The following is a 24,718-nucleotide window of genomic DNA, read 5'->3' as shown; positions in this document are numbered from 1 at the left end:
ATGTCCACTGTATCAACTTTTTACCAGCAAGCAGTGCAACATAACTAGTCACCCTCTTGGGTACTTTTGTAGACCCCAGCAATCTCTTGTACGTCGAGTAACCCTTATGATATCATAAGGTTTTACATGTTTATTTATAATTTATTATTACTAGGGTATATGGCCATCGCTAAAATGACACATTGGCTGGAATCTTGGAATCGTAATGCCCCAGGAGTAGTATGGGTCCCTGGTAATCCAGAACATGTGGCCCTCAGGATGCTATAGCTGTGGCAGTTATGGGTTCAGATGGGGTAGGGGTAGTTATTAATGGTGGGGTAGTTGAGACAGGCCTATGCGTTACTGGGGTGGTGGCCAGGAGTAGGTTGACACAGGCTGAGGTTAATGCATATGATAGGTGCGTGGTCAATTTAAATCTGTTGTTTTTGAAAATGCATGGCTGGCATTTGCCCCTTTCTTCACATCCACAGCTTAATGCTGTGAGGGATATGTGTTTGGCCATGCATGTGATATACTCAACTTCAGTCAGCTGGAAGAATGCTTTAATAGACATTCTGCTATAGTGGGGGGTGTCTGGCATTAAACTGTCCACCGGTAACAAACACAGCCCCCTTTCCCACCAGACTCACAACTTTACCCTGACTCCCTCTGCTCTGCATCTCTGGTTCTGATTGGCTGGGGAGGGTGTCTGTCAATCCTTTCTCTCTACTAACTGGTGGAGGCTGATGTCTAGCTTTATTGGAGCCCAACTCCATTTCTTCTCCAAACTGCCAAAGGGTGGTCAGCTGGAGCCCTCACTCTCTGGAAGGTGTGAGTGGGAATAGTGAGGTCAGAGAGGGAAGCACACATGAATGCCCAAAAAAGACACCCAGTGTCATCTCTGCAGAACTGGGGAGGGGAGCGTGTGGGATACACAGATAAAGGGTAAAGAAAAGCAACAAAGCCCATATCTACAGGGCTTGAGGGCAGGTTGGGCAAGCCAGTTAAATTCCTCCCTCGTACTATTCCTGCCAGCCATGTGGTAGCTACCTAGAGGCCTGTTAATCAGTTGTGATATTTGGATCCTCCAGGTCAAACCCAAAAATTGCCTGGTCCAATGAATAAACTGGACATAGGACAGAAAAACAAATTAACATAATTTTTGTAATCTATTAGGGCTAATGAAAAGGACATAAGACTAAACAGAGGCCGCCTCATTATGTAAAACCAGCAGTGAGTTAAAATGGGGTTAAGCTGTGTGGTATTTCCTAAGGCTTTAAGACGTCTGGGTTCTATCAGGCTGCCATCTATGCTGTAATTACAAGCCCTCTCTGGGTTCCAGCATCTGACTCTCTGCTTCATTACCCTTTACCCCTCCCTTGCTTACTTAGCAGCTAGAAACATATTAATTATGTTTCAATGCAATTAATTAGCTTCAGACACACACACCCACGTTTAATTTGTACTGCACAAGAACTGTACAATATCCTTTCCTCTTGGTTGCAGGAGCCTAAAACAAGAAATGGTTAATACTAGTGATTTGTTAGTAAACAAATATAAAAAAAATAGAAAAGCCAACTAGGATTATTGAGCACTAACCATCATTTTAAAAATCCCACATATGCTGATTTTTCAGGACAGTTAACAACACCAAGACTTTTGATGCTAGGATTGAGAGCTACTTTCTACAGACGGTAGTTTACTCCATTTCACTACATATTATATTCTTCTCTTCCAATGTGTAATAAATACTTGGATGCAGATACTATCATCCTATTTAAAATTCAATTTATCCTGTCATGAGTTAGTTCCCAGAGGCATATAAACTAGAGATTCCTTGTTCTAATTTGCCAAAAAAGGGTCCACAGTGACACGGTTGGATGAGTTTGGTGTGGAAGAACTTGACTGGTCGCACAGAGCCCTAACTTCAACCCCATCGAACACCTTTGGGATGAACTGGAATGGAGATCGCGAGCTAGGCCTTCTCATCCAACATCAGTGCCTGACCTCACAAATGCTCTACTGGGACAAAAATTCCCACAGAAACACTCCAAAAATCTTGTGGAAAGCCCTCCCAGAAAATTGGAAGCTGCTAAAGTCGCAAAAGGGGGGCCAACTTTATACATATAAGTATGTATTTATAATGCAAAGTCATCAAGTCCTTTAGCAGCAATACTGTACGTCATCACTTATGTTCACCTAAAACCCCATCTGTATCCTACTGATGAGATGAGCTGCTTTTCATTTGTATTTTGTCTTACAAAGGGCTGTGTGCATTTTTGGCAAAACATAAAAAAGGAAAGATTAAAGAAATACCAGCCCGTATGAAATATGGTGCACATAAGCTTATATTTAGTACATACTGGTGTTAATAACATAAGAAACATATTTCTGATTCTGCTGAGATTACACATATAAAACCATTTACCTATTGGTATGTGAACCACATGAAATAAGAACATTTAAAAAATATATACCATTAATTATGTCAATGCAGATAATAGTGTATGCTTCTATTTCCAGTATGGATTGCAAGCTTCACACAGTATATTTAATACAGCAAATCATGTGCAAGTGTAAACATTGCGTTTGCTGAATTTTGTAGTATATGAAAATAATCCCTTAGAGTCTATTTAATTGGTTTTAGTTAATGTGGTGAGTGGTTAATGGGGAATTCATCAGCGGTTAAAAGGGAAAAAAAAAAATCATAGACAGGTGTTTTTGTTTTTTATCCAAATCAGGGGAAATTAATGAATATTTTTTATGTATTTTCTTCCCATTAGCTGTTTACAAATTATACTCACTGGCCACTTTATTAGGTATACCTGTTCAACTGTTTGTTAACACAAATAGCTAATCAACCAGTCAAATGGAAGTAACTTAATGCATTTAGACACGTAGACGTGGTCAAGACAACTTGCTGAAGTTCAAATCGAGCATCAGAATGGGGAAGAAAGGGGATTGAAGTGACTTTGAACATGGCATGGTTGTTGGTGCCAGACAGGCTGGTATTTCAGAAACTGCTGATCTACTGGGATTTTCACACACAACCATCTTGAGGGTTAACAGAGAATGGTCCGAAAAAGAGAAAATATCCAGTGAGCGGCAGTTGTGTGGACGAAAACACCTTGTCAGAGGAGAATGGGCAGACTGGATCGAGATGACAGAAAGGCAACGGTAACTCAAATAACCACTCATTACAACCAAGGTATGCAGAATACCATCTCTGAACACACAACACATCGAACCTTGAAGCAGATGGGCTACAGCAGCAGAAGACCACACCGGGTGCCACTCCTGTCAGCTAAGAACAGGAAGCTGATTGGACAATGGAAGACTGGAAGAACAATGCCTGGTCTGATGAGTCTCGATTCCACCCATTCAGATGGCAGGGTCAGACTTTGGCGTAAACAACATGAAAGCATGGATCCACCCTGCCTTGTATCAACGGTTCAGGCTGGTGGTGTAATGGTGTGGGGGGGATTTTCTTGGTGCACTTTGGGCCCCTTAGTACCAATTAAGCATCAGCCTACCTTAGTACCAATTAAACATCAGCCTACCTGAGTATTGTTGCTGACCATATCCCTCCTTTTATGACCACAGTGTACCCATCTTCTGATGGCTACTTCCAGCAGGATAATGCACCATATCACAAAGCTCACATCATCTCAAACTGGTTTCTTGAACATGACAATGAGTTCACTGTACTCCAATGGCCTCCACAGTCACCAGATCTCAATCCAATAGAGCACCTTTGGGATGTGGTGGAACGGGAGATTCGCATCATGGATGTTCAGCCGAGAAATCTGCAGAAACTGCGTGATGCCATCATGTCCATATGTTTCCAGCACCTTGTAGAAAGTCTGCCACGCAGAATGAAGGCAGTTCTGAAGGCAAAAGGGGGTCCAACCCGTTACTAGCAAGGTGTACCTATTAAAGTGGCCAGTGAGTGTGTGTGTGTGTGTATATATATATTTATATATATATATATATATATATATATACTAAAACATTATTCTATAATAATAGAATAATGCTTCACATATATGAATATGAAAAAAACACCCTACTTGTCCCAGAAAAAAACAATATACAATTTGCAATGGTACAAATAGGAAAATTATGGTTAAAGAAAGACTTGGCACAAATACAAAAATTTAAATAGCTCTGGTCCTGAAGGTGTTAAAAGAGAAATCGGATGCCATGCTGTATCCAATGTAGTAGCTCTGCATGGTCTGTTGTCATCAAAAGAGACATTCAGTAAAGAAACGTAATAACAATTGTTTTCTGGGGGTTTTTTTACCTTTAAGCAAAGCTAACAAAGTAGAGCTCCAACTGGAGTCTAGAAGGTATTTGAAACAGAGAAGCACGATGACATTTTAGTAACTATGATTACTCCTTTAGTTGTCAAAGCAGAAGAGTTGCAATTGAGGACGCTATGTAAGCAGTGAGAATTTCCGAAAGCCAAGCAGTCCACTGACAATAACAAAGTTTTTCTAGGCCCATGTGAAATAGCATGACTGTGGAAAAAGCTCTCCACCTATGTGACAGCCCACTGGAGGAAGTTATGCTTGTGGAGATTGTGGAGGAAACTTATAAGTTGGGCAGTGTAATGTATTAACACATTTGCTCTCCTCTCTATTTCAGGGTAGACACCAACAGTGATTGCCTGACAAGCCTTGTCTCAGACGCTGGTCTCCCAGCAAACTACTCGTGTCATGAAGCCGTACAAGCATGGTGTGTGCTAACCAATATATTTCCTCTTGCTACCTTTTTTGACACTTAAGGCTGATCAGTAGGCTGACTAACACAAAACAAGCATCCTGTTGATTAACATTAAAAAAATCAGAAACTTCAGCGTCTTGGTGAAGGCGCAGAACCACCCTGGAGAAAAATCCTTTTTCCAAGACAGATCTATAGAGCTTTTAACTAAATATATATATATATATTTGTTTTCATTAATAAATATGGTGTTTAATGTATGTATCTTCGAGTGCAGGGTAGTAGCTAGGAGGCCATCATGTAGAAATATTTGTGCACAAATGCAATGACAAAAATAACAAAACAGTAATAAGGAATGAGAAGAATAGACAATGAAAATTAACCTTCTAATAGTCCGTAGCCAATATTTTGTTCTAGTGACACCGTTATGTTGGTAACTATATGTCACTAATAACGGACCTTAGGAAAGCCTTTAGTTGTCAGGAGGTGAGGAGTCAGCTCTAGATTCTGAGATTCTGCCAATTCATCGTGAGACCCAAATATTGGTGTAGAAACCAAGATACCCTAAAACTAGAGTAAAAAAAAAACCCACAACTGTTGAACATGTAGCAATGACTCTTTTGTAACATGGGCTTCTACAGGAGAACATATATGAATAAAATATGGTGGAAATGGTAGGAGAGTTGTGTGAGGAAGGAGGGATGGTTGGACAAAGATTGGGTATAGATACCCAAGTTACTAGTGCATTAAACAAAGTGGAAAAAGGGCTTGATATGTAGGCAAAGTTTCAGTATTGCTTTTCTTTTTAAAATGCCCCTCAATATGCATATCTATTAAATATTATTATTATCACTTATTTATATAGCAGCAACATTTTAAGCAGCTCTTCTTACAATATGTATATGCAAGGGGTTTGACAAGAATAGAATTGACAGATTAAGACAAGCCGATACATTAGGTGTAGAGGGCCCTGCTCGCAAGCTTACAATCTTTTATCATAGCTCATCTTACTCATCATTCCCCAATATTGCAGAAAGCAGTCACTTCCATGAACAGAGGAAACTAAAGTATTGCTTTCAGTATCTAATTGTGGCACAGGGAGACCTATCAATTTTGATTACTAAACACAAATCACTATATTTACTTGGTTACATGTCTGATATGTGTCATGTGTGTAATTTATGCTTAGTTCTTGAATACATTTGGTCATTTGAAATGTCGAGTATGGATCATTCTTCTCCAGCAAGTTCTAATCTTTGGAATAGTAAGTATTCAAACCTAACACTACCCCATCTTACAAATTCCAGGGATGGGCCCAAGTCCAACCATGTTCCTTAGAGCAAGGTAGAAGTAGAAGGACATCGCTTTCCCTGCCACTAAATAGAGATTCTAGTATGCATTCATTCACACGAGGAACTATCACAAACTTGGAAAGCTGGTTTTATACTCTTAAAGTTTAGCGTTGATGGTTGAGTATTGTTGAGTGAAGCCAAGGCCATGAGTGGTCAAAGTTTGGAAATCACCTGTCTGGTACTTACTGCTAAATATGAATTTCTGTTTCTGACAGGGCATTGATTTCTCACACTGATTCAGTGGTGATTCATAGGCACATGACTTCAGTATCTCTGAATACTGCATGAGTATTAGAACCTTCCAGAAAGGACGATTCTTATGGTCAATGATCATAAAAGTAGAGGAACAACAATCATATACACTTTTTACTGTTTATAGATTTCCACAAGTTTTCCAGGAACATTAAGAATTCTTACTTTTGTAATCAATACAACTTACTGCTCTCAATGCTGTAAATAATTTAACATTCTTAAAAAATATACAGAAAGGGGACCACAGCCTAAAGCGCATAAAAGGCATATACATTCAGATTCCTGGGTTGCTGCTAAAACAATAATGACCAATGTGTACACAAAACAAAGTAAGGAAATCAGCACATACCCAGAAAATACCATTCAAAAGGCTCTTTAGGTTGTGCGCTCCCCTTTCTGTATATTTATATATATATATATATGCACTTCCCCCCCAACACTTTTAGTCTTTAGGGGTGCGGCGTATAATCGTGGTTTAGCGCAGGAATGCGCAATTCGTATTGCCCGACGCCTGGGACATGCAGTTCCGGGCGCCGGGCAGGCAGCAGGGTTAGGATCCAGATCCCCTGCAGCGCTGCAGGAGACCTGTATCCTACTCTCCGGCAGCCGTGGATGTCTATGCTTACAGGGTATGGCTCATTGGCACATCTCTCATTGGCTGGTGAGTTAGAGTTTGTGTATACACTGATTTCATGCTCTGTTTTGTGTACATATTGGTCATTATTAATTTAACGTTTTGTCTCCATTGTTGCTCTGGTTTTTTAAGGGTGATTATCAACATATCAATTAATCACCTAATAATTGTAGATAGCCTACAATATGACATATCAATCATCCTTAAGATCTAAGATCAACTTCGCCCTTCTTTCTACATCCTAGGAAAACAATTCATCAGTGATTTTAATGAATGCCACATGACTTTGCAGCATATTGTTTGGTAACGTCATTGAAATGTAATGAAGTAACATAAACTCTTTTACTTTGTCATTGCGCTAATCAAATGGCTAGCAAATCTATAGAGCCTGAGATAACAAAATTACATATTCATCAATGCTCTTGCGCTTCTACCAACTGCTAAACGGGTGCCCATGGGATGCTCACTTTGTACACTGGGGCATATGTTGCTATGTGCTGCCTCAAGGCACGTGGTACAAACATAACTTATTGTTGGAAAGCCTTGGGTATATGCCATGGTGCTGGCAAACAGGACCTTACTGAGTGAGATGGTACAGATTATTACATTTACTAGTTATTTGGCTATGATGCCGTATATATAATTCATATGGGACTCAAATGACAATTACTAACAATTTAATGAAGTGTGCCTTCCCACGCCATACATTAGTATGCACAGAAGTGACCATGAAGCAGGAGGCTCAACTCACAAACATGCAAGTTGTGATGACACGTGCGGACGGCATACCTTGGTTATGCTGCCTACTCTAGTAGGAACATGAAAGGAAGAAAGAAAATTAGATAAAAAGGGTTCCAAAATTTATTTTAAACCATAAGAGGGCTGGAGTGTTCATTTAATAAACCACAAATGCTTAGTTAAGTACAAAGTACAAATGTATTACCAGGAAGGAAGGTTCATGCTTTAATGTACAGCTAGGCAATTCATTTTTCATGGTGTGCTGAACTCAGATAAAAGGAAATGAATATCAAGATGCAATTATAACATAGTGAGCTAAGTAAATAAGAAAACAACAGTGAGGACTTTGACCGATGGCATCATCTCTATGGTCTGAGCTGTGTTTGTTTTTGTCTTTGTAGCGTCTGTATACTCATGGCTACGTGAAATGATTGTGTTTGCCTCATGAGGTACTCCATTAGCTTTAAACTTTGCCCAGGGCTGAGAAACACAAGACAGACAAGTGTATTGTTAGTGATTCTGTTAGCATCCAAGCAGCAACTAGAACTGTGAGAAAATAATTTCAGAGTGAATTACCACATTATACAGCACTGCGGAATATGATGGCACTACGTAAAAAATACATTATAATAACTGCCTGGTGGGCTGTTGCCTGGTTGTGCCTCCCATATACCTTTAATGCCCTTTCGTGGGTGGCAGATCCTATCCTTTACTCAGCTTCAAAACAGGCCGATACTAATTGCAAAATTGGAAGAGTGCACCATGCATATTCAACAGGTGGCAGTGTACTAAATGCAATTTGTTGGCTTTAAATGCTTAATCCCCAATCCACCCCTGGCTCTGGGGCCTACTTTAGCTGTAGGTGACTTTACTGCTTCACCCTGAGGGAGCCAATAGATAGTTCTCCAACTGGTCCTATAATACTCATCTGTGGCTGAATAAGTAGCAGAGTTGCTGTTCAAGAACATCAAAAGACCTTCCCTAGCAGCCTATCCTATCTTTTCTAAATACTACTTCTAGAGTATATGAGTTGTGCTTCCTACCTATTTTATTATGTTTCATGAGACCCAATTTGCACATATTCAGGTCTTGGCAGAATCTTTCTTTGGAGTTGGATGGACCTTATTCTACTAATCAATGACAAGCAGTGTGTTAAAGATTTGTTAATTGTGTTTATAAAACTAAAATATAATCTCAGTGTAACACACTGACACAGCATCTAAACCTTAATACATAGGATCATGCTTACATGCCATAAGGGTTTTGGTGTGGACTTGTGTGGGAGTCCAGTACAACTGCTGACAACACCCTATGGTCACCCACTAGACTGGAGGTTGTTTCCGACATACTAATTAGTGTGTTTTTTTTAGTGTTTGGTTTCCCTGGACACCACATTCTGATACTGAGCAGCTGAGGATTAAGGGGAATGTGAACTATTCCTACAGAAAACACAGCAAAAATAAAATATCTTTACTTTTAGTATGGATGAAATTTGTGGAGTTTTTGTAATACCTTTTGAATTATGTTGCAGTAGTTCTCAATTCTTAAGAACTTGCCTCATCCTTTCTTCTGCTGACTCTACTTCATGCTGGCCCTAGATCATATAATGTGACATGTGAGGTAGGCCTGTGGCACTGGTTCAACCCACGACATGCATATATTCCTGTGAACATCTAGGCCTACTTCCCCAACCCAACACCAACATTTCTCATAAGGAACAGAAAAGTGGAAGTTCTGGGGGTTTGCATAAAAACTGGGCTGGAGAATAAGGCTTTACCTTGACTTTTTATGTTTAAATGAAAAACAATGTGTATTATTTACGTAGTTAATTCAAGAATGTAAGAATTTGTTTTCACTGTTTTATGCAGGTCTACAACACTGTGGCATACCCACTCTCCAAGTATTCAGAGCTCATAGAAAAGATGAGCATTAAGAGAGACAGGACAATTTGGGCTATTAAAAAAGGACTGTTCCACTGAAAGATGGACATCTGGGAGGTATGTTATGCCACCACCCCCTCTAGACTGTCGGTTTATGAACAGGACCTTAATTCATGTCCTGGATTGTCTCTACTGTGTTGATATGAGTTGGGTTTGACCCAGTGTCTACGGGTGAAGCCCTGTCTTTGTGTCAGTTACTTCTTTATCTGGGCAGGTAAAGAACATGTGCCATGCCCCTTTGCCACCCGTGTTTCACCTACTTTCTATCCACTAAAGGTTTTCTGGGTCTAGACCCTCCCTAATATAAAGCTAGCCCTACTTTGGGTAGTCTACCCCAGGAAGTTCTCTAGTATGGTACTAGGAAATGATAACGTAATGTCGTACCGTGTTGGTAATATAAAGATAAAAAGGTGACTTTCTTTGACATAAAGAGGTGAGATATCACTCAGAAAAACAAGAACAGAAGCTAGGTTCAACTAATCCTGTAAGGACAAAAATTTCTAGGGCAGGATTGGGCCATATACAAACCCGCCAAATAAAGCATTGGCCCCCATCTACTTTTCTTTTGATATTTGATATTCTTTTGCTATATTATCCTGCTTTCTGGGGATTAGTTTTGTATAGTTATGCATACAAGATTAAATGTTTGCTTACTTAATAAATAGATTACAAGCTTATAAATTAGATGTCTAGGTTTTAATCACAGGAAGCTTAATACATGAACAACTTTTGTACGTCTTCTTTTTCTTTAATTTAAAAGACAACCCCTCACCCCCTATATTTGCCCAAGAAAGGTATTTTACTAATTTCACTTTGTTGCTATCCGAAACCTGTCCCTGCAGGCTGAGATGTTTTGTGAACAATGGTTTAAGTTGTCCTCAGTACAAAGAAGCTTGTACCTACACGAGGAAACTGCTGTAACAGGGTAGCACGTTTGGGGTATGGAAGTCAGACATAGGACCCTTGTATGATGTAGAGGATGTATCCTGGTGAAAGACACTTTATGCGGGCAATTTTGGGACACAATTTTTAAGTTTCATATAATATATATATTGTTACAAAGTTGGGATGAAGGATGTATATAGAGGGATGTATATAGAGGGATTCATATCAAGTGGAATATATTCAGTATTCACTGTGGCAAATGTAATTACATTTCTGGCAGTCCAAAAGTTGGATAGCTATATTATTATTATTATTATTATTATTATTATTATTATTTATTATCGTCACTATTATTATTTTTTAGCACCAACAGATTCTGCAGTGTTGTAAAATCTTATACATAAAATAACAATTGTGTGGACAGCCCTGATTATTAGACCACAAACTGTGGTGTAGTGGAAATACAGTGTTAAGTTCTATAATAAATATACGAGGTTTGTCTAATTCCTAAGAACAACTCTTGGGGTACACTATAGCAGCAAAAGAGTTAGTACGCCCATTCGGTCCCCTGCTACATCCGCTGATGATGCAACGCAGCGCATGACGTCATTCACAGAGTTAATAGAGCCTGCAGCAAAGAGCTGTGGTGAATGATGCTGGCGTTGTTGTGAATTAGCCCAGAAGCTGTGCCTGCATCCTATGTAAAGGGCCGGGTGTCTGGGGCCAAGCTGAATGAGTCACCATCTGTGCTTCCCAATCCTAAAAGAATGCAACTTTCCTTAGATAGTCTCAACAAGCTGACGGCTTCAACCAAACCGAAGATAGGGGGAGCTTTGGTTTCCAGTCACATGACATGCATATCTAAATATGTGAAACCCAGATCAGGAGGAGTCCCGGATAAGTGTAAGCAGATACCGAACACGCCATCGGCTACTAAGCTGGTGATCAGAGTTTTTTAAAGTGTGTTTATGCGGATGGCAGAAAAGTTCCCCCCTATTGTTCGCACATGGTACAGTCGCGTGTTAGAGGCTGGATAGTGTCTGTTACAATAGCTTTTCATGCAGCTGCTCTGTGCTGAGATCTCTAGATATTCTCCTGAATTCTCATCACAAGTTTAACTTAAGCGCAGGAATCCAGATCCTCCCCGAGAAGCAGACAGTAACCGGGGGGATCAATTATCTTTGCGAATCTACCGATTTCCCTACAAAGCTCCTGATCTCCATTCAAAACAAATAAATCTCAGCAGACACTGGCTTTCTATTTGAGTAGGGAGGGGGCTGGACGATATTCTTCTTCCCTCCCTGGTGATGAAGGCTTTTCCCCCCCAACTGTTAAACGGATCCTGCTGCCCTTAGGAATGAGACTGCATCGAAGAAGCAAAGAATAAACCCTAATAAAAAGTGAAACTGCAACACCCCTGGAAGTATCTGCAACGGGCCAATTATTTTATCTTTTGGGGGACATGGAAAACCAGACTGTGGAGATCCCAAAGGAGGTGGGAAGACTAGAAGAGCATATACAAGGTGGGCTAAATAAATGCTGTATATCGTTTGCACGTACAACTTCCCTGGATCGAATTGTGATTTAATTTATATCCACTTAAGGCTTCCAGATAAGAATAATATATGTATATAATATAAGTGTATATATATATATATAAATATTGCAGTGATTTTGTATTTGACATTTTAAACACCATGTCTCAAGCTGCCTCCCATTGTGTGTTAGAAACAGGAGTGCTCAATGCTACGATTGCAGTCTGCTTGCACGCAGATTTGGCCATATTCTGAGTGTTTTTAGTAATCTGATTTATTGAGGATTTTCTTTAATGGCAATCAGGGCTGGGACTGTGAGAGAGGAGTTCGATCTAGCCTTGCTGCATATACCAGTCCACTCCCACCCCCCCACAGACAGACAGACTGGGTGAGATCACTTGTGCAGAATACAAGGCTACAGAACTCTCTTCCTCTCCCTCTCTCTCTCTCTCTCTCTCTCTCTCTCTCTCTCTCCTCTGCACTGTTATGGGGGCTGGTTCTAGGACTGTGTAGTTAATGACACTGCAGATTCCACGACTGGACTTTAAATACATGTTCTTTTCTTGTGCTTCTTTTTCTAGGCATGTTTCAGATGGTTTATCACTGAGGAGGCTTTAACAATAGACTGATTCAGGGTGGGGGAGCAGTGATAATTTTTCCTCCACCCAATTTAACAACCTAACTGTTTCCATGATAGAGTATCTCCTATCTATCTATCTATCTATCTATTTTGTCTTAATTATTTATAACAGTAAATGATTGTTGGGCCAGGTTGGCATGGTGGCACATCATAACCTTTCCAAGAAAGATGAGTTAGGTTGTCTACTCAGGAGGTCCGCTGTGAAGACTTGCTCCTCGTAATTAATGTCATTAGTCTGTTATCTACATAAAAATAAAATTAGACCAAAATCTGTAATGGGGACGATCACTCAGGATAGAATCTCTCCTTTGCTTTTTACTAATCGCAATGGGTTGCTTTCTAGCAAAATCTCTTGTCCTGTCAAGGCTATGAGCTGGAAAATGAAAAACTAAGCATGCTGGGTATTCATGACAAGGTGTCATCTGTGTCAGTTCCTTAAAAAGAAAACAAAAACCCCATAACTTTGTTTTTCCATATAAAGGTTTAATGTTGCCGTTCGCACACATTCTGTTAACCCCTTTTTCACTCAAACCATGCTCTCCAAATCAAAAGCAATTTCACCAACCTTTTGTCACCACATGAGCCTTTGGCATGTTAGGCAATGAACAGTTTATCTTGTGAATAAGACCGATAATGACATTTTAAATTGCTTCATAACTCTACTTTGGTTATGCCTGATTAAAATGTCTGTAAATTATTACTGTTTTAGCTAGTTGATAAAGATGTCTTTTGTGCATCAACTATTTCATATCATGGCTGCCATCAGAAATGTTGAGGCCCGGTATAAAATTAGGGTTTGAGCCCCTACGCTACAAAGGTCCATCGTGTTTATAACACAAGGTCCACCTCACATTAAAGTCCACTCTATCATCCTCTGGGATACCCATGTTAAAGCACAGCTTTCCCTGGCCCATAAGTCTCTCTAGAAATAAGGAATGTGGTGTTAGGGATAAGGATTTCTCTAGGTTAGTTTAATTCACTCACTCCTTGAAGACTAAACCAAAAACTTCCCAGGATTGTCTATAAGAACCAGCAGCAATCCTGTTCTTATGATATTCCTGCTTGATCTGCAGTAGAGGCGGTTTTTGACTGGCATATTGCTCTGACCTTAGAGTGATTGTTGAGGCTTCCTAGACCTCAAAAACCTCTTTCAGGATCTAGTGATAGTCCATCACTAGGATCAGCAGTTGGACTGCAGATGTTTCAAGTCCTAGTTCTCAACTGCTGTTTCCCAAACCTGTTCCTCTGGACTACTTGTACTTCACAATTTATGGGGCAAAGAAATATGGGACTGCAAAGTGAGATATTTATTTACAGGAATTGTCAGTAGGCCAGTGAAAACATTCAAGGCAAAGTCACATGATAGGTGTAGGAAATAAACATGCTAAAAACTGTACTTTCAGGAGTCAGCCCTTTCTTATCAGCGTGTAATTCGTACAGCTATTACGGTTTAAATGCAATTCTTATTACAGTATAGATCATAACATTGACCGAGGTCTGCTTTATAAATACTGTATGTGTGTGTATATACGGTATATCTCTTTCCTAGGCGCGCACACAATAGCGGCAACATCTTGATTCACCTGGTGGGACCTTTTGCCTACTTTCTGAAGAACAAAGCTGGGATTGAAGTGACTTAAAATTTTACACATTGTTACTGATCAGTAACACTGTTGGAGTGTGTATCATTGTCGCAACAGTGTAATAGAGGTATATGTTTGTAACAAAATATCTAAGATGTTTATGCAGGGGTCACAATTTATAGATCAAACAATTTGTGGAGCCGTGACACTCCATGGAAGGATCCATATGATTTTGAGTAAGAAAGTAAGTATTTTTGTGTGTGGGATGTTTCTCTTCATGGCTTGTTTAGGAAAACCAATAGCTTGATGGGGGAGTACTGTGTATCTCTACAGCCAGTTAGACCTCACCACTATTCAAATGGTATAACTGGAGAGTCCACGCCACTCCAGTCTCATTCCACATTCCATAACATTGTTTGTAATGTTGGGTCTGCTGTGGGCATTAATTAGCCCTGTTTTTAATATTCATTATTAATGCCCATTCCAAAAAATATATTAAAATATATATATTTCGAACAGTAATGACTGTTGGCATTATGTGCCAATAAAAAAAACCAAAAACAATAACTATATTACTTTGTAAGGCACTACTGATCTTTTTTAAGACTCAGATCCAGGACAAATATGATGACTAAGTAACAAATCCATTCTGTCAAGTGACCATACACGTGGAGACACTAACTTCTGTTTTAGAGATTTCAAGAGATGCTGATGTTGCAGATTGAAAGGGTTTGCACATAGCAGGGCAATTGGGGAACTTGTTAGTGCAGCTCATTTTGGTATTTGGTGAATTATCTAGTAAGTTCCCTTACATGCTCGTCAGCTCTAGTCCTCCCCGAGAATAAGAAGGGACACCCTAGTTGTGGCTTCTGTCTCCATTTCCTCTGACACGCTCTCGGAGCATTTTAATATGCATATAAAATGGGGGGGAGGGGATGAAGTACTTGCGTGACACAGAAGGAGCAACCTTCCAGAAGCCCTGACTATCCTTGCCATAGATTTGATGGGTCATATAGCCAGTCTAGTACCAGTCAGCTATCTTATGTATTCAAGCAGGATTCAACAAACTAAATATCGCCATGACGACCAGAAATCACTGCTTGGAGCTAGGGTTTTGGGGTGCACCTCACCAGGTCCAATAAAACTACTGATGCAATGGAGGGCCCCCGCAGAGTTTTTTTTGGGCTGGCTCCTAGAACAAACCAAATTTGTCGAAAGCAAATCGGATTGCTGAAATCTTTAATCACTTTTGTTGGAAGTTTGTCCAACTTTGTTGCTATGACACATGCTTAGAAGAATAAAAAAGTGGGTGCATCGAAGACCAACAAATGGTTTGCTTATGCAAAAATGCATGTTCTATTTGTGCAGAAAGAGGAAACTGAGAATTTTTTTTAAAAAAAACTTTTTGGGTGCCCCCAAATGTATTCTTTTTGAGCACCACAATTCTTATTATTTTTTGTTTGTTTTTTTGTGTTTGTACTTTTGCTTCCAGGGATACATGTTCTATTTGAACCCCATGCTCATTTTTGATCTACTGGGATGAGAGTTTGTATATAAGCTTTCATGTTAAACAGATATCAGCAATATAAACCTGCGTTTTATTTGCTTGCTTTAGTAAAGCAACACCTCCCCTCTTATTATTTATTAGGGAAGGAGCAGCAGAGAATGGGCAATTAATCACATTGTTGGAAATTGGATCATTAACTGTGTGTGGTCATGTTGGTGGGCTTGTCAACAACTAGTTCCTTTTTATACTGCTTTTGAAGATAAAAAAAAAATATATATATATATATATATATTATTGTTACGCAACAGCAAATGTTGGTTCTAGGTTGTATGTTGCCTTGAGCTGGGACTGTAGTTTTCACAAAAAGCCGGGTGCGTTCAGTGCCATAGCGTATTCTGTCATTGTTGGTGTTATGTGAGCATACTTAATGGTTTCCTCCTCTGTATGGTTTGTGCAGCAGCTAAATATGACCTCCAACATTGCCTCCCATGTAACTTTTTGTTTTAATATTATTGCTTGATCTTAAGCCTATATGTCTATATAGAACATATAATATCGTTTATTTTCTGCTTATATCACAGGTTGCTCCTGCATTACTTTTTTCGTTATTTGTTACAATAAGAGGAACTACGTGATTTTAGGAAATCTGTAGAGCTAGAGATTTGTGCACGGTCTGCTAAAATACTGCAGGAAGAGTCCAGGAAGCATGTTATAATAGTTATCTATTGTTATGTATTGGTTTATGTAGCTCTGTCATATTCTGAAGCAGTGCTGAAAAATGCATCAGGCATCTCGGGTCCCTTTGAATAATAATTATTACCTGTGTATCTTTATGGTATGTTTTTTTTACATAAACAAAATGGGACAAAATTGTGGTATTCTCAAAGTGGAGCTTGTTTCTGTACAGAGAATGACATAGACACAGGACTGGAGATAATGACATTATCAAAAAGTGGTCATGCATGTGACCTTTTTATGTCGCTTGTAAGACAAAATTATTTTTGCACAGCAGACACAAACTTCCATTTCTTCATTTTAAGCATAGGTGGAAATATTGATTGGGATATTTAATTACAAACCAACCTATTTTGTACCCTGGGCAGACATTGTCGTTCAAATGAGGCATCTATTTTAATGGGGTGAGAATGAGATATATATATATATATATATATATATATATATATATATATATATATATATATATATATATATATATATATATATATACACACTTTTTATTTAAATTTTATTTACATTTTCTGTCAGGCCTGCTGAGATAATGATATGTTTGGCATGCAATGAGGTAACCAGGTAACAGCAAGTGATGTAGATGTATTTGCCTTTGGTGCTGCCCTAGGTCCAACCGCTCCTAGGCCACCATCTTCACTGCATTAAAGGCGCTGCACACCTTTTAAGATATGGGGCGCAATTTAATGCAGCCGGCACAGCTTCCCTAATGAAAGTAAAGGGATGGTTGTAGGAGAGTTTTGGGGTAAGTTGTGGTTTCAACACCCTCACTTTATTATACATTATAAAAGGCCAACACTGGCAAATTTCTCCTGGCCCTGTATAGTTCAGTGGGTGAGGAGACTGAAGAAATTTTGCTGATTTAACTATACATTATACAGGGCCACACAAGCTATTGCTGCAGCATAAGCTCTCTCTGGCTGGCCCTTTATAAAGTGAACTAGTGAAATCAAGGAACTGAAACACAACATTGTAAAACTTTTGCAGAAAACAGTAGCTATGAGGAGGTTTACACGATTGCACACTCTGTCCAAAGCCTCACAGCAAGGAAATTCATATCTTCTACCCAAAAAAAGTAACAATTGTCAACACCCCCGTATGTTTTAAGTGCTCATAGGGACTGTAATATATATTATATTTTATGATATATATATATATATATATATATATATATATTATACACTATATTTTTCTAAAAATAAGATGCACCCAATGTTTTTAAGGTATTCAGATATTTTTTACCATATTTTCTTAAATGCCTTTTACTTTTTAAATGCAACAATTTCCTTCTGCCGTGTCACATGGAATGAACCGAGATATTTGCTTTTAGCAGACCTATTTAAATAGGTCAGATCTGAAGCTTGCTTAATATATTTGTTATTTTAGTGATTGAATTAGAGGCTTTGAGGAAGAAAAAAAAAACATGTGATTGCCTTAAAATGCTACAGGGCATATTTAATTATCTGTATTGATCTGTTTAGATGGGTGTTTTACATGTCTGTAAGATGGATACCTATTTTAAATTTGTCAATATAGATTTCATTTGTATAGAGAATAACGGTGCTGTTCTAGCAGCTGCCAGTCTAACCAAAGGGTTCTAAAAGTGTAATGTAATGGCACGCTGATTTCTCATAAGGAGAGTTAGTCTAAAACGAATTGCTAGACGATAGTTACTAGTGACGTCACCAAAACCTACGTCCTAAGTAAGGTCACTGGGCTGCAAGCACCATTTTTTTGCTAACTGCATTTTTTAAGCTGTTGTGTTTTTGTCTTCCACCTGCAGTGGTCAGAGTATAATGCATTGAATTGGCATACAGCTCCAAGGAATGATAAATAATAAATGGGTTGAATGGTTTCTACGAACTTGGTTTATGGCAGCTAAGTTAAATCTGTGTTACAATGTCCTGTGTAGGATAAAGGAAATCTTATCGGTCCTAGCATGGTTGTTTTGCCAAGCTTAATGTCCCATCTGACCTGGTCAATTTACACTACAGTAACAATCTGTTTACTAAATCTGAATTAATTAACACATTCCATAATAACATTTGAGATTTAATTGATATTGACATGCTTTCTGGCCCTGTCGGAATAGTACCCACGGATGTTTATTATGGTATGTATAGTCATTTTAAGTGAACACACACACTGTTACATTTACACCCAAAACGTAACTTGTGTTCTTAGGATTGTTAGTGTGCAAATTAATAAAAAAAAACCCAATAGAAGCAAGTCCTGTTTCTGGGTTCTCAGACCCTGGAAATATAAAAGCTGAATATGGAAATACATTAAAGGATTCATCTATCCTCTAGATTGTAAACTCGGTTGAGCAGGGCCCTCCTCACCTGTTGTCTCTGTAAGTCAATTTGTAATTTTACATACTACTTATGTCCTGTCTACCCATTATACGGCGCTATATAAAACAATAAATAATATTAATGTATTGCAATCTGAGGGAATTTGTTGTGCATGGTGCTTTGTGCTATACCTATACACCTTTGTTACTCTAGGGAAACTCCCAGCAAAGAGTTTGGCCTAGATGTTTATTATTGCCATGGTTCCATTGGTAATATAGCTATGGCACGGTAAACCACAGAGAGAAGCCCAAAGTTACGTGATGGCTTTTACGTTTTTTGGTAAGAACATGCGACTGACTTAAGGCATAACTCAGTAGCCTAAAGAGGCCTTCTGCAGCTCGGCTGACTCAGAACCCCAAGCGTCCCACGCTGCCTGCTCAGACCAGTAGCATAACGCTCAATCCCGGGCCTCTTCCCATATATGTAAATGGATGTGTCGTTGGGACATATTACTGAACATTATATGTGGTATATTAACAAAAACGTTGTGGTTTATTCACTAAACAAGGATTGACAGGTGAGTTGTGTTTTACTTGCTACAAGTCACTATATATGTCATGAGAAGCCAACCTCAGTAAGTGACTGGTCCTGTATAATGTATTGTTAAATCGGCAAGATTTTTAAAGTCTCCTCGCCAATTGAATTATGCATTCTAGAGGATCAGCTCAGCCCCTTTTGCTGGAGTAACTTGCTCATAATGAATAGTGAGGGAAATTAAACTGCAACTCTCCCTTTCGTGAATAGACCCCATTGTGTATGCACGGTAATTACAGACATCATTAACAGCAGATTATGGCAAGTTTCAAAGGGCCCATTTTCTCACCAAGAAGCCTTAGGGGGGCCCCATGGCACCACAGGGGTTGCAGTGGCATTGGTTACGCCTATACATAGGTAACGGCATAACATTTAAACAGGATATACAGTCCTTTCTACTAATACCAACGTCCCCCCGTTGCTTCAAATGAGAGGTAATTATTCCATTATGTCAAGCTGATGTAATAGCCAATGTTCTTGGCTACTACAGTATTTCACAGCAGTACACCTCATATATAGTATATAGATTTTGTGCTTGTGCATTATTACTAGTAATCTGTATTGGTTGCTATTATAATAAAAGGTACCTAATAAAATACTTTGCTTGTCAGAGGAGTTTGTCTTCTCTGGCTGATTAGTGTGGGTGGAAGAGAGAGAGTCTCCCTTCCCCCAAGGGTTTACTGGCCTTTTCATACAATAACAAGCCCTGAATGGTGAGCTAGGAAAGGGGGGGAGGCAGTGGGCTAGTGTTTCAACAGACTGGGCCTGACAAAGTCTCTGTTCGTTTATAGACTGCGTTGTCAGTGTTTACCCTCTGTTAAACTGTAAGTTTTCCGTAGTCATGTTTAACAGTGATTCAGTTGTCAGTTTCTTTCAAATATATATATTAATACGGATTATACATATCCATGTTTCTTTTAACCCTGCGAGTGTCAACAGGGTGTCCAGCACATTGTGAGTCAATGGATTGGCACACCTCTTGGGGTTCTAGGGGTTAAACTTAATGCATACGTGCTCTCTCTGTAAGCTTTGTAAACTCACAAGCGGGGCCCCTTAAAGCCAGGAACTTTGTGTAATGGTACCATAAGACTAGATGGCAAGTTTACAGGCAGGGTTCTCAACCCCTGATGTATCTCTGTGTATTAATGTATATTTTTAATGTATGCGTGAACTGCCCCATTTAGTAGTTTGTTGCCGCGAAATAAATCAAAGATAATAGTATGTGTGGGTAATATATATATATATATATATATATATATATATATATATATATATATATATATATATATATATATATATATGAACACTTGTAGGTCCGCACAAACTCTAAGATGAAAGGAGCAGTCAATGAGCACCCTCGTTTCCTACGTTTTAGCCCCTAACATGAATCGCTGTACACCCATGTTTTATAAAGATGTTTTTTGGTGCTCGGCGATTTGCAGAAATATTGCACTGGTTTTCCCGGTGATTGCTCCACTCTCAGAACTTTCATTTATTTATTTTCCTGCCGATCACCACCTGACACATGATTGCTTTGCAGAAATCAGAAGGGTTTGAGATGCACATCAAGTTTTATATGGAACATGACTCATTTTGACAGGTTTAGTTGAGTTGCCGCTGTTTGGAAACAATACTGCATAAGTTGAAGAGTATCCATTTACGCCATACACTTTTATACTCAATATAGACTTCACGTTCAGCTCCATATCACGCTGATGAAGAGTTGACATGTTTAGGAACATTGTATTATGCACAGCCTTCACTTATTATAATACAATATTAGCGAGTGCCTTCCCTACCCCCATAACCAGAGCTGTCTCAGGGATGAATGCTCTGCTGCCCCTGTCTGTTGCTGAATGCTTTATAATGAGGGAGGACAGCACTCTGTGCCAGCTGCCGGCACACGCTATATAAACTTATCTGCTAGCACAGACTTTTCTGTGTAGATCACTTACCATCTTGCAGTATGACTGAGGACACAATCCCGGAAGGGGACAGCAGTGGCATGACAAGCCCTGTGCTAGCAGGTGCAAGACATTAGTGCCAAGCAAGGTCCACATGTTGTGAGTGTTGCAGTGTATAGTATTGGAAATGGAAATTATGCTAAAGGAAAGGATAGCTGGGTGTAAGTGGTTTACAAGATCAGGAACAGCCTGGGTGTACTGTAGGGAGGTTTGTCAAACTAAGTTTGACAAACCTTGTTAGCTGAGGGCCATAAGTGTCACTTTTAGGGATCTCAAGCACAGTCCTCCAGGGCAATATGGCTCAGGAACACCAATTTTGTAGCAAATCGTGTCATTTATTTGCTAGTGGACAAATCAAAAGCCCTAAAACAAAATCATAAAAGAAAGGCTCAGATCCCAATTAGAACCCTCTCTGGCTATAGTTTGCTGGCCCAGAGACTTCACTTCCCTGCCAGACCCAGCTATGCCAGGCTCTAGAAGCCTCCCCCAGGCAATACACACAGGCCCAGGCAGGTTAGCCATACTTGGCTGGTGGATCTTCTTCAGGGCCTCTCCTTGCCCTGGGAGCACAGGGGAACTTCCTTTCCCCACAACAATCTATCTGATTGTCTAATGCCCAGAACCCGTGCCTGATGAAGGATCCATCAACGTTCTGGACTGATCCTGCAAATCCAGCGTCGGCATCCAGTCTGCTACAAGGCTGGAGTTGGAGCATTGGCCCAAATGCTCCACCTCATGGACCCATACACAAGATTTGTCAATCTATGCACAAAATACACACAGAACATCTCCCTGGGGCTGTGCCGTTTCACATAAGCCATTTTATTTGACTGGGTAACTAAAAAAGACCAGGGAGGAGCAGTAGATATAGCCTATCTAGATTTCAGTAAGGCATTTGACGCTTCCTCATAGAAGACTTAGATAAATAAATTGCAACATTTGAGTTTGGACATTCACATAGTAAAATGTATAGGTAATGGTTGAATGGCCGGAGACAGACGGTTTCATTAAAAGTGTATATTCAGAGGAAGGTCTCGTTACTAAATAGGGTACCTCTGGGATCATGTATGGGGACCCATACATTTTGTAATATTAACGATAATACAAAAGGTCTTCAAGGTAAGGTATGTTGTACATGATACAAAGGTCTGCAACAGGGTAGATGTTCTTGGTGGAACAAGCCAAATGGCAATTGATTTAAGTAACTTAGAAGTTTTAAGTTAGTTAGTTGGTCAATAGTGGGACAGCTGCAGTTGAAGTTGGTAAATGTAAAATAAGGCACTTGGGACATAAAAATATCAAGGCAGAATATTGCATTTTGGGGTACTGTTCCAGCAGCGACAACAGAAAAGAGGCAATGTGATAAAGTGTTGGAAAGAGCAAGCAGGGTGCTGAGTTGTATAGCTGGAGGCATTATTAGCAGGGAGAGGGATGTGCTTATGCCACTTTACAGATCTCTGGTCACACCTTTTGTACTGTGCACAGTTCTGGAGATGTGGTCTCTAGAAGTTTAGGGGTGTTTTGGAGAGAGTTCAGAGAAGGGCTACTAAAATAGTGAATGGTTTGCGAGACAAAAAAGATCAGGGAAGATTAAAGTATCTCAATATGTATAGTTAGGAAAGAAGATGGAGAGGAGATGTGATAGAAACATTTAAATATGAAAAGGGATTTAACAGAGGGACGTTTATTTCAAAGAATGAGAGGTCATAAACATTAGAGGGTCAGAGGCTTAGATGTACTTTACCGAGAGATGTTAAAGCACTGAGGGAATTTCAACATGCATAGGATAGGCATAAAGCTTTCCTGAATGTAAGATGAGTCCAGGATTTGATTAGGTTTGACAGGAGAGCTTCCAAGAGAGTTGTGGTTTAATCTCCCTCGCTTCCCTATTCATTATCAAGGACCAACAAGTTTGTCCAGCAAGAAAGGCTGGTCTGGCCCTGTATAATTCCATGGGTGAGGAGAGTTATGTTTAGGTTACTCGACTTGACTACATCAATCCTATTTGATGCCAGTAGAGAAATGCAGACGTCAGTGAGAAAAGATGGTTTTGCCAGGGGTTACCGAAGACCAAGAAAAGTCTCATGTCTGCGGATAAAGGATATACAAGTTGGGAGGAGAGCCTATGGTGTGTGTGTGTGTGTATGTGATGCATAATATGTGTCTATAGTGTATTTTAGGGGATTATCTCCTATGTGCTTGTGGTATGCATGGTAAAAGGACCAGCGAAGCTGGAATGGCCTCAAGATCAGGATCTGTCGTGCTTCTACTGGTATACCTGTGAGTAACTATACAGGTAGGGGAGCTGACACAGTAGGAGAAGGGATTAATAGCAGCAGAGGTAAAAGATTAGAATCCGATGAGGGGCCATTAGGATAATTCAAATAGTTAATAGGAAGTGATTTGCAGTATGGATAAGGTTCAGGGGGATAGTAATGATAAAGACCTAGAATGTAAGCTTGTGAGTAGGGCCCTCTTTACCTAATATATCGGTTTGTCTTTGTCAAGTCTAGTTTTGTCACACCCTTTGAATATATGTATTGTAAGGAGCAAATGAAGGATAATAATTATAATAAAGTCAAGGTAGATCATTAAGAGGGTGATAGCTTGTAACAATTTTACAGAACAAAATGTATTAAATATGAATTAGAGAACAGAGAGCTGCAGATTATAAGGAAACAAATGAGACTGAAATGTTAGAAAACTTCTTTTATGCACAGAAATGTCTATATAGAAATGGTTTCGGTATTATGCGCTGTATTCCTTTTATTCTGGATTGCTGCACTGCAAAGTTGTCAGCTCCATTTTAACTGAAACAAAAATGCCCACGATAGGATGTTTAAATATTTAATTGGCTTTGTTTTAAATGGATGTTATGGGCAGATCACCGACTGACTCACTTTTATTGTAAGCCACCACTGCTTAAGTGCACCTGAATAAAGACACATTATAAAGTCAATAAAAGAAAAAAATAATTAATCAAAAGTGTTTTTAATCTGTTGCTGCTTTCTTACCAAAAAAAACATTAGTTAGCAGAAGTAACCCTCCTTGCAACCGGATGCTGTAATGTGATTATTATATATAGCAAGTTCCTACATGCAGCACCTTGAACATCATTGCCATTATTAGAGTTCATTACTCAAATTCTTGTGATTCATTTAGGTTAGAGGAGTTTCTTATAAGCAAGGCTCTGTTCAATGTGCTGCGTACAGGGGCCAGTGCACGGTTTATGGGCTTTGCGATGATAATTTTGGGGTTTCCACATGAGAATCTTCGCCTGTTGGCCAATGCAACTTTTTTAATAATTGATATTTTTTATATCATTCCAGGAGACTGTGAAATGAGTCGAAAA

The 24,718-nt window shown here is 39.4% G+C and overlaps 1 protein-coding gene across 2 annotated transcripts in view; it reads left to right on the top strand.

Moving 5' to 3' along the window:
* The first annotated feature begins 11,491 nt into the window (after positions 1-11,491).
* The window catches only part of MAP7D1 (MAP7 domain containing 1), a 39,160-nt gene continuing 25,933 nt past the window's right edge, over positions 11,492-24,718 (top strand). The window contains exon 1 of one of the 2 annotated variants that reach the window (XM_053454665.1): positions 11,492-12,025. In XM_053454665.1, the coding sequence (XP_053310640.1) occupies positions 11,965-12,025 (61 nt within the window). In that variant the 5' untranslated portion in view covers positions 11,492-11,964. The remainder of the gene's footprint in view (positions 12,026-24,718) is intronic. The other variant, XM_053454666.1, reaches the window with a different exon arrangement.

This window comes from Spea bombifrons, chromosome 2 (assembly GCF_027358695.1).
Source record: "Spea bombifrons isolate aSpeBom1 chromosome 2, aSpeBom1.2.pri, whole genome shotgun sequence".
In the NCBI taxonomy this organism is placed as follows: domain Eukaryota; kingdom Metazoa; phylum Chordata; class Amphibia; order Anura; family Pelobatidae; genus Spea; species Spea bombifrons.
Note: the sequence above shows the minus strand (reverse complement) of the source record. Positions and strands in the feature narration are given on the sequence as shown.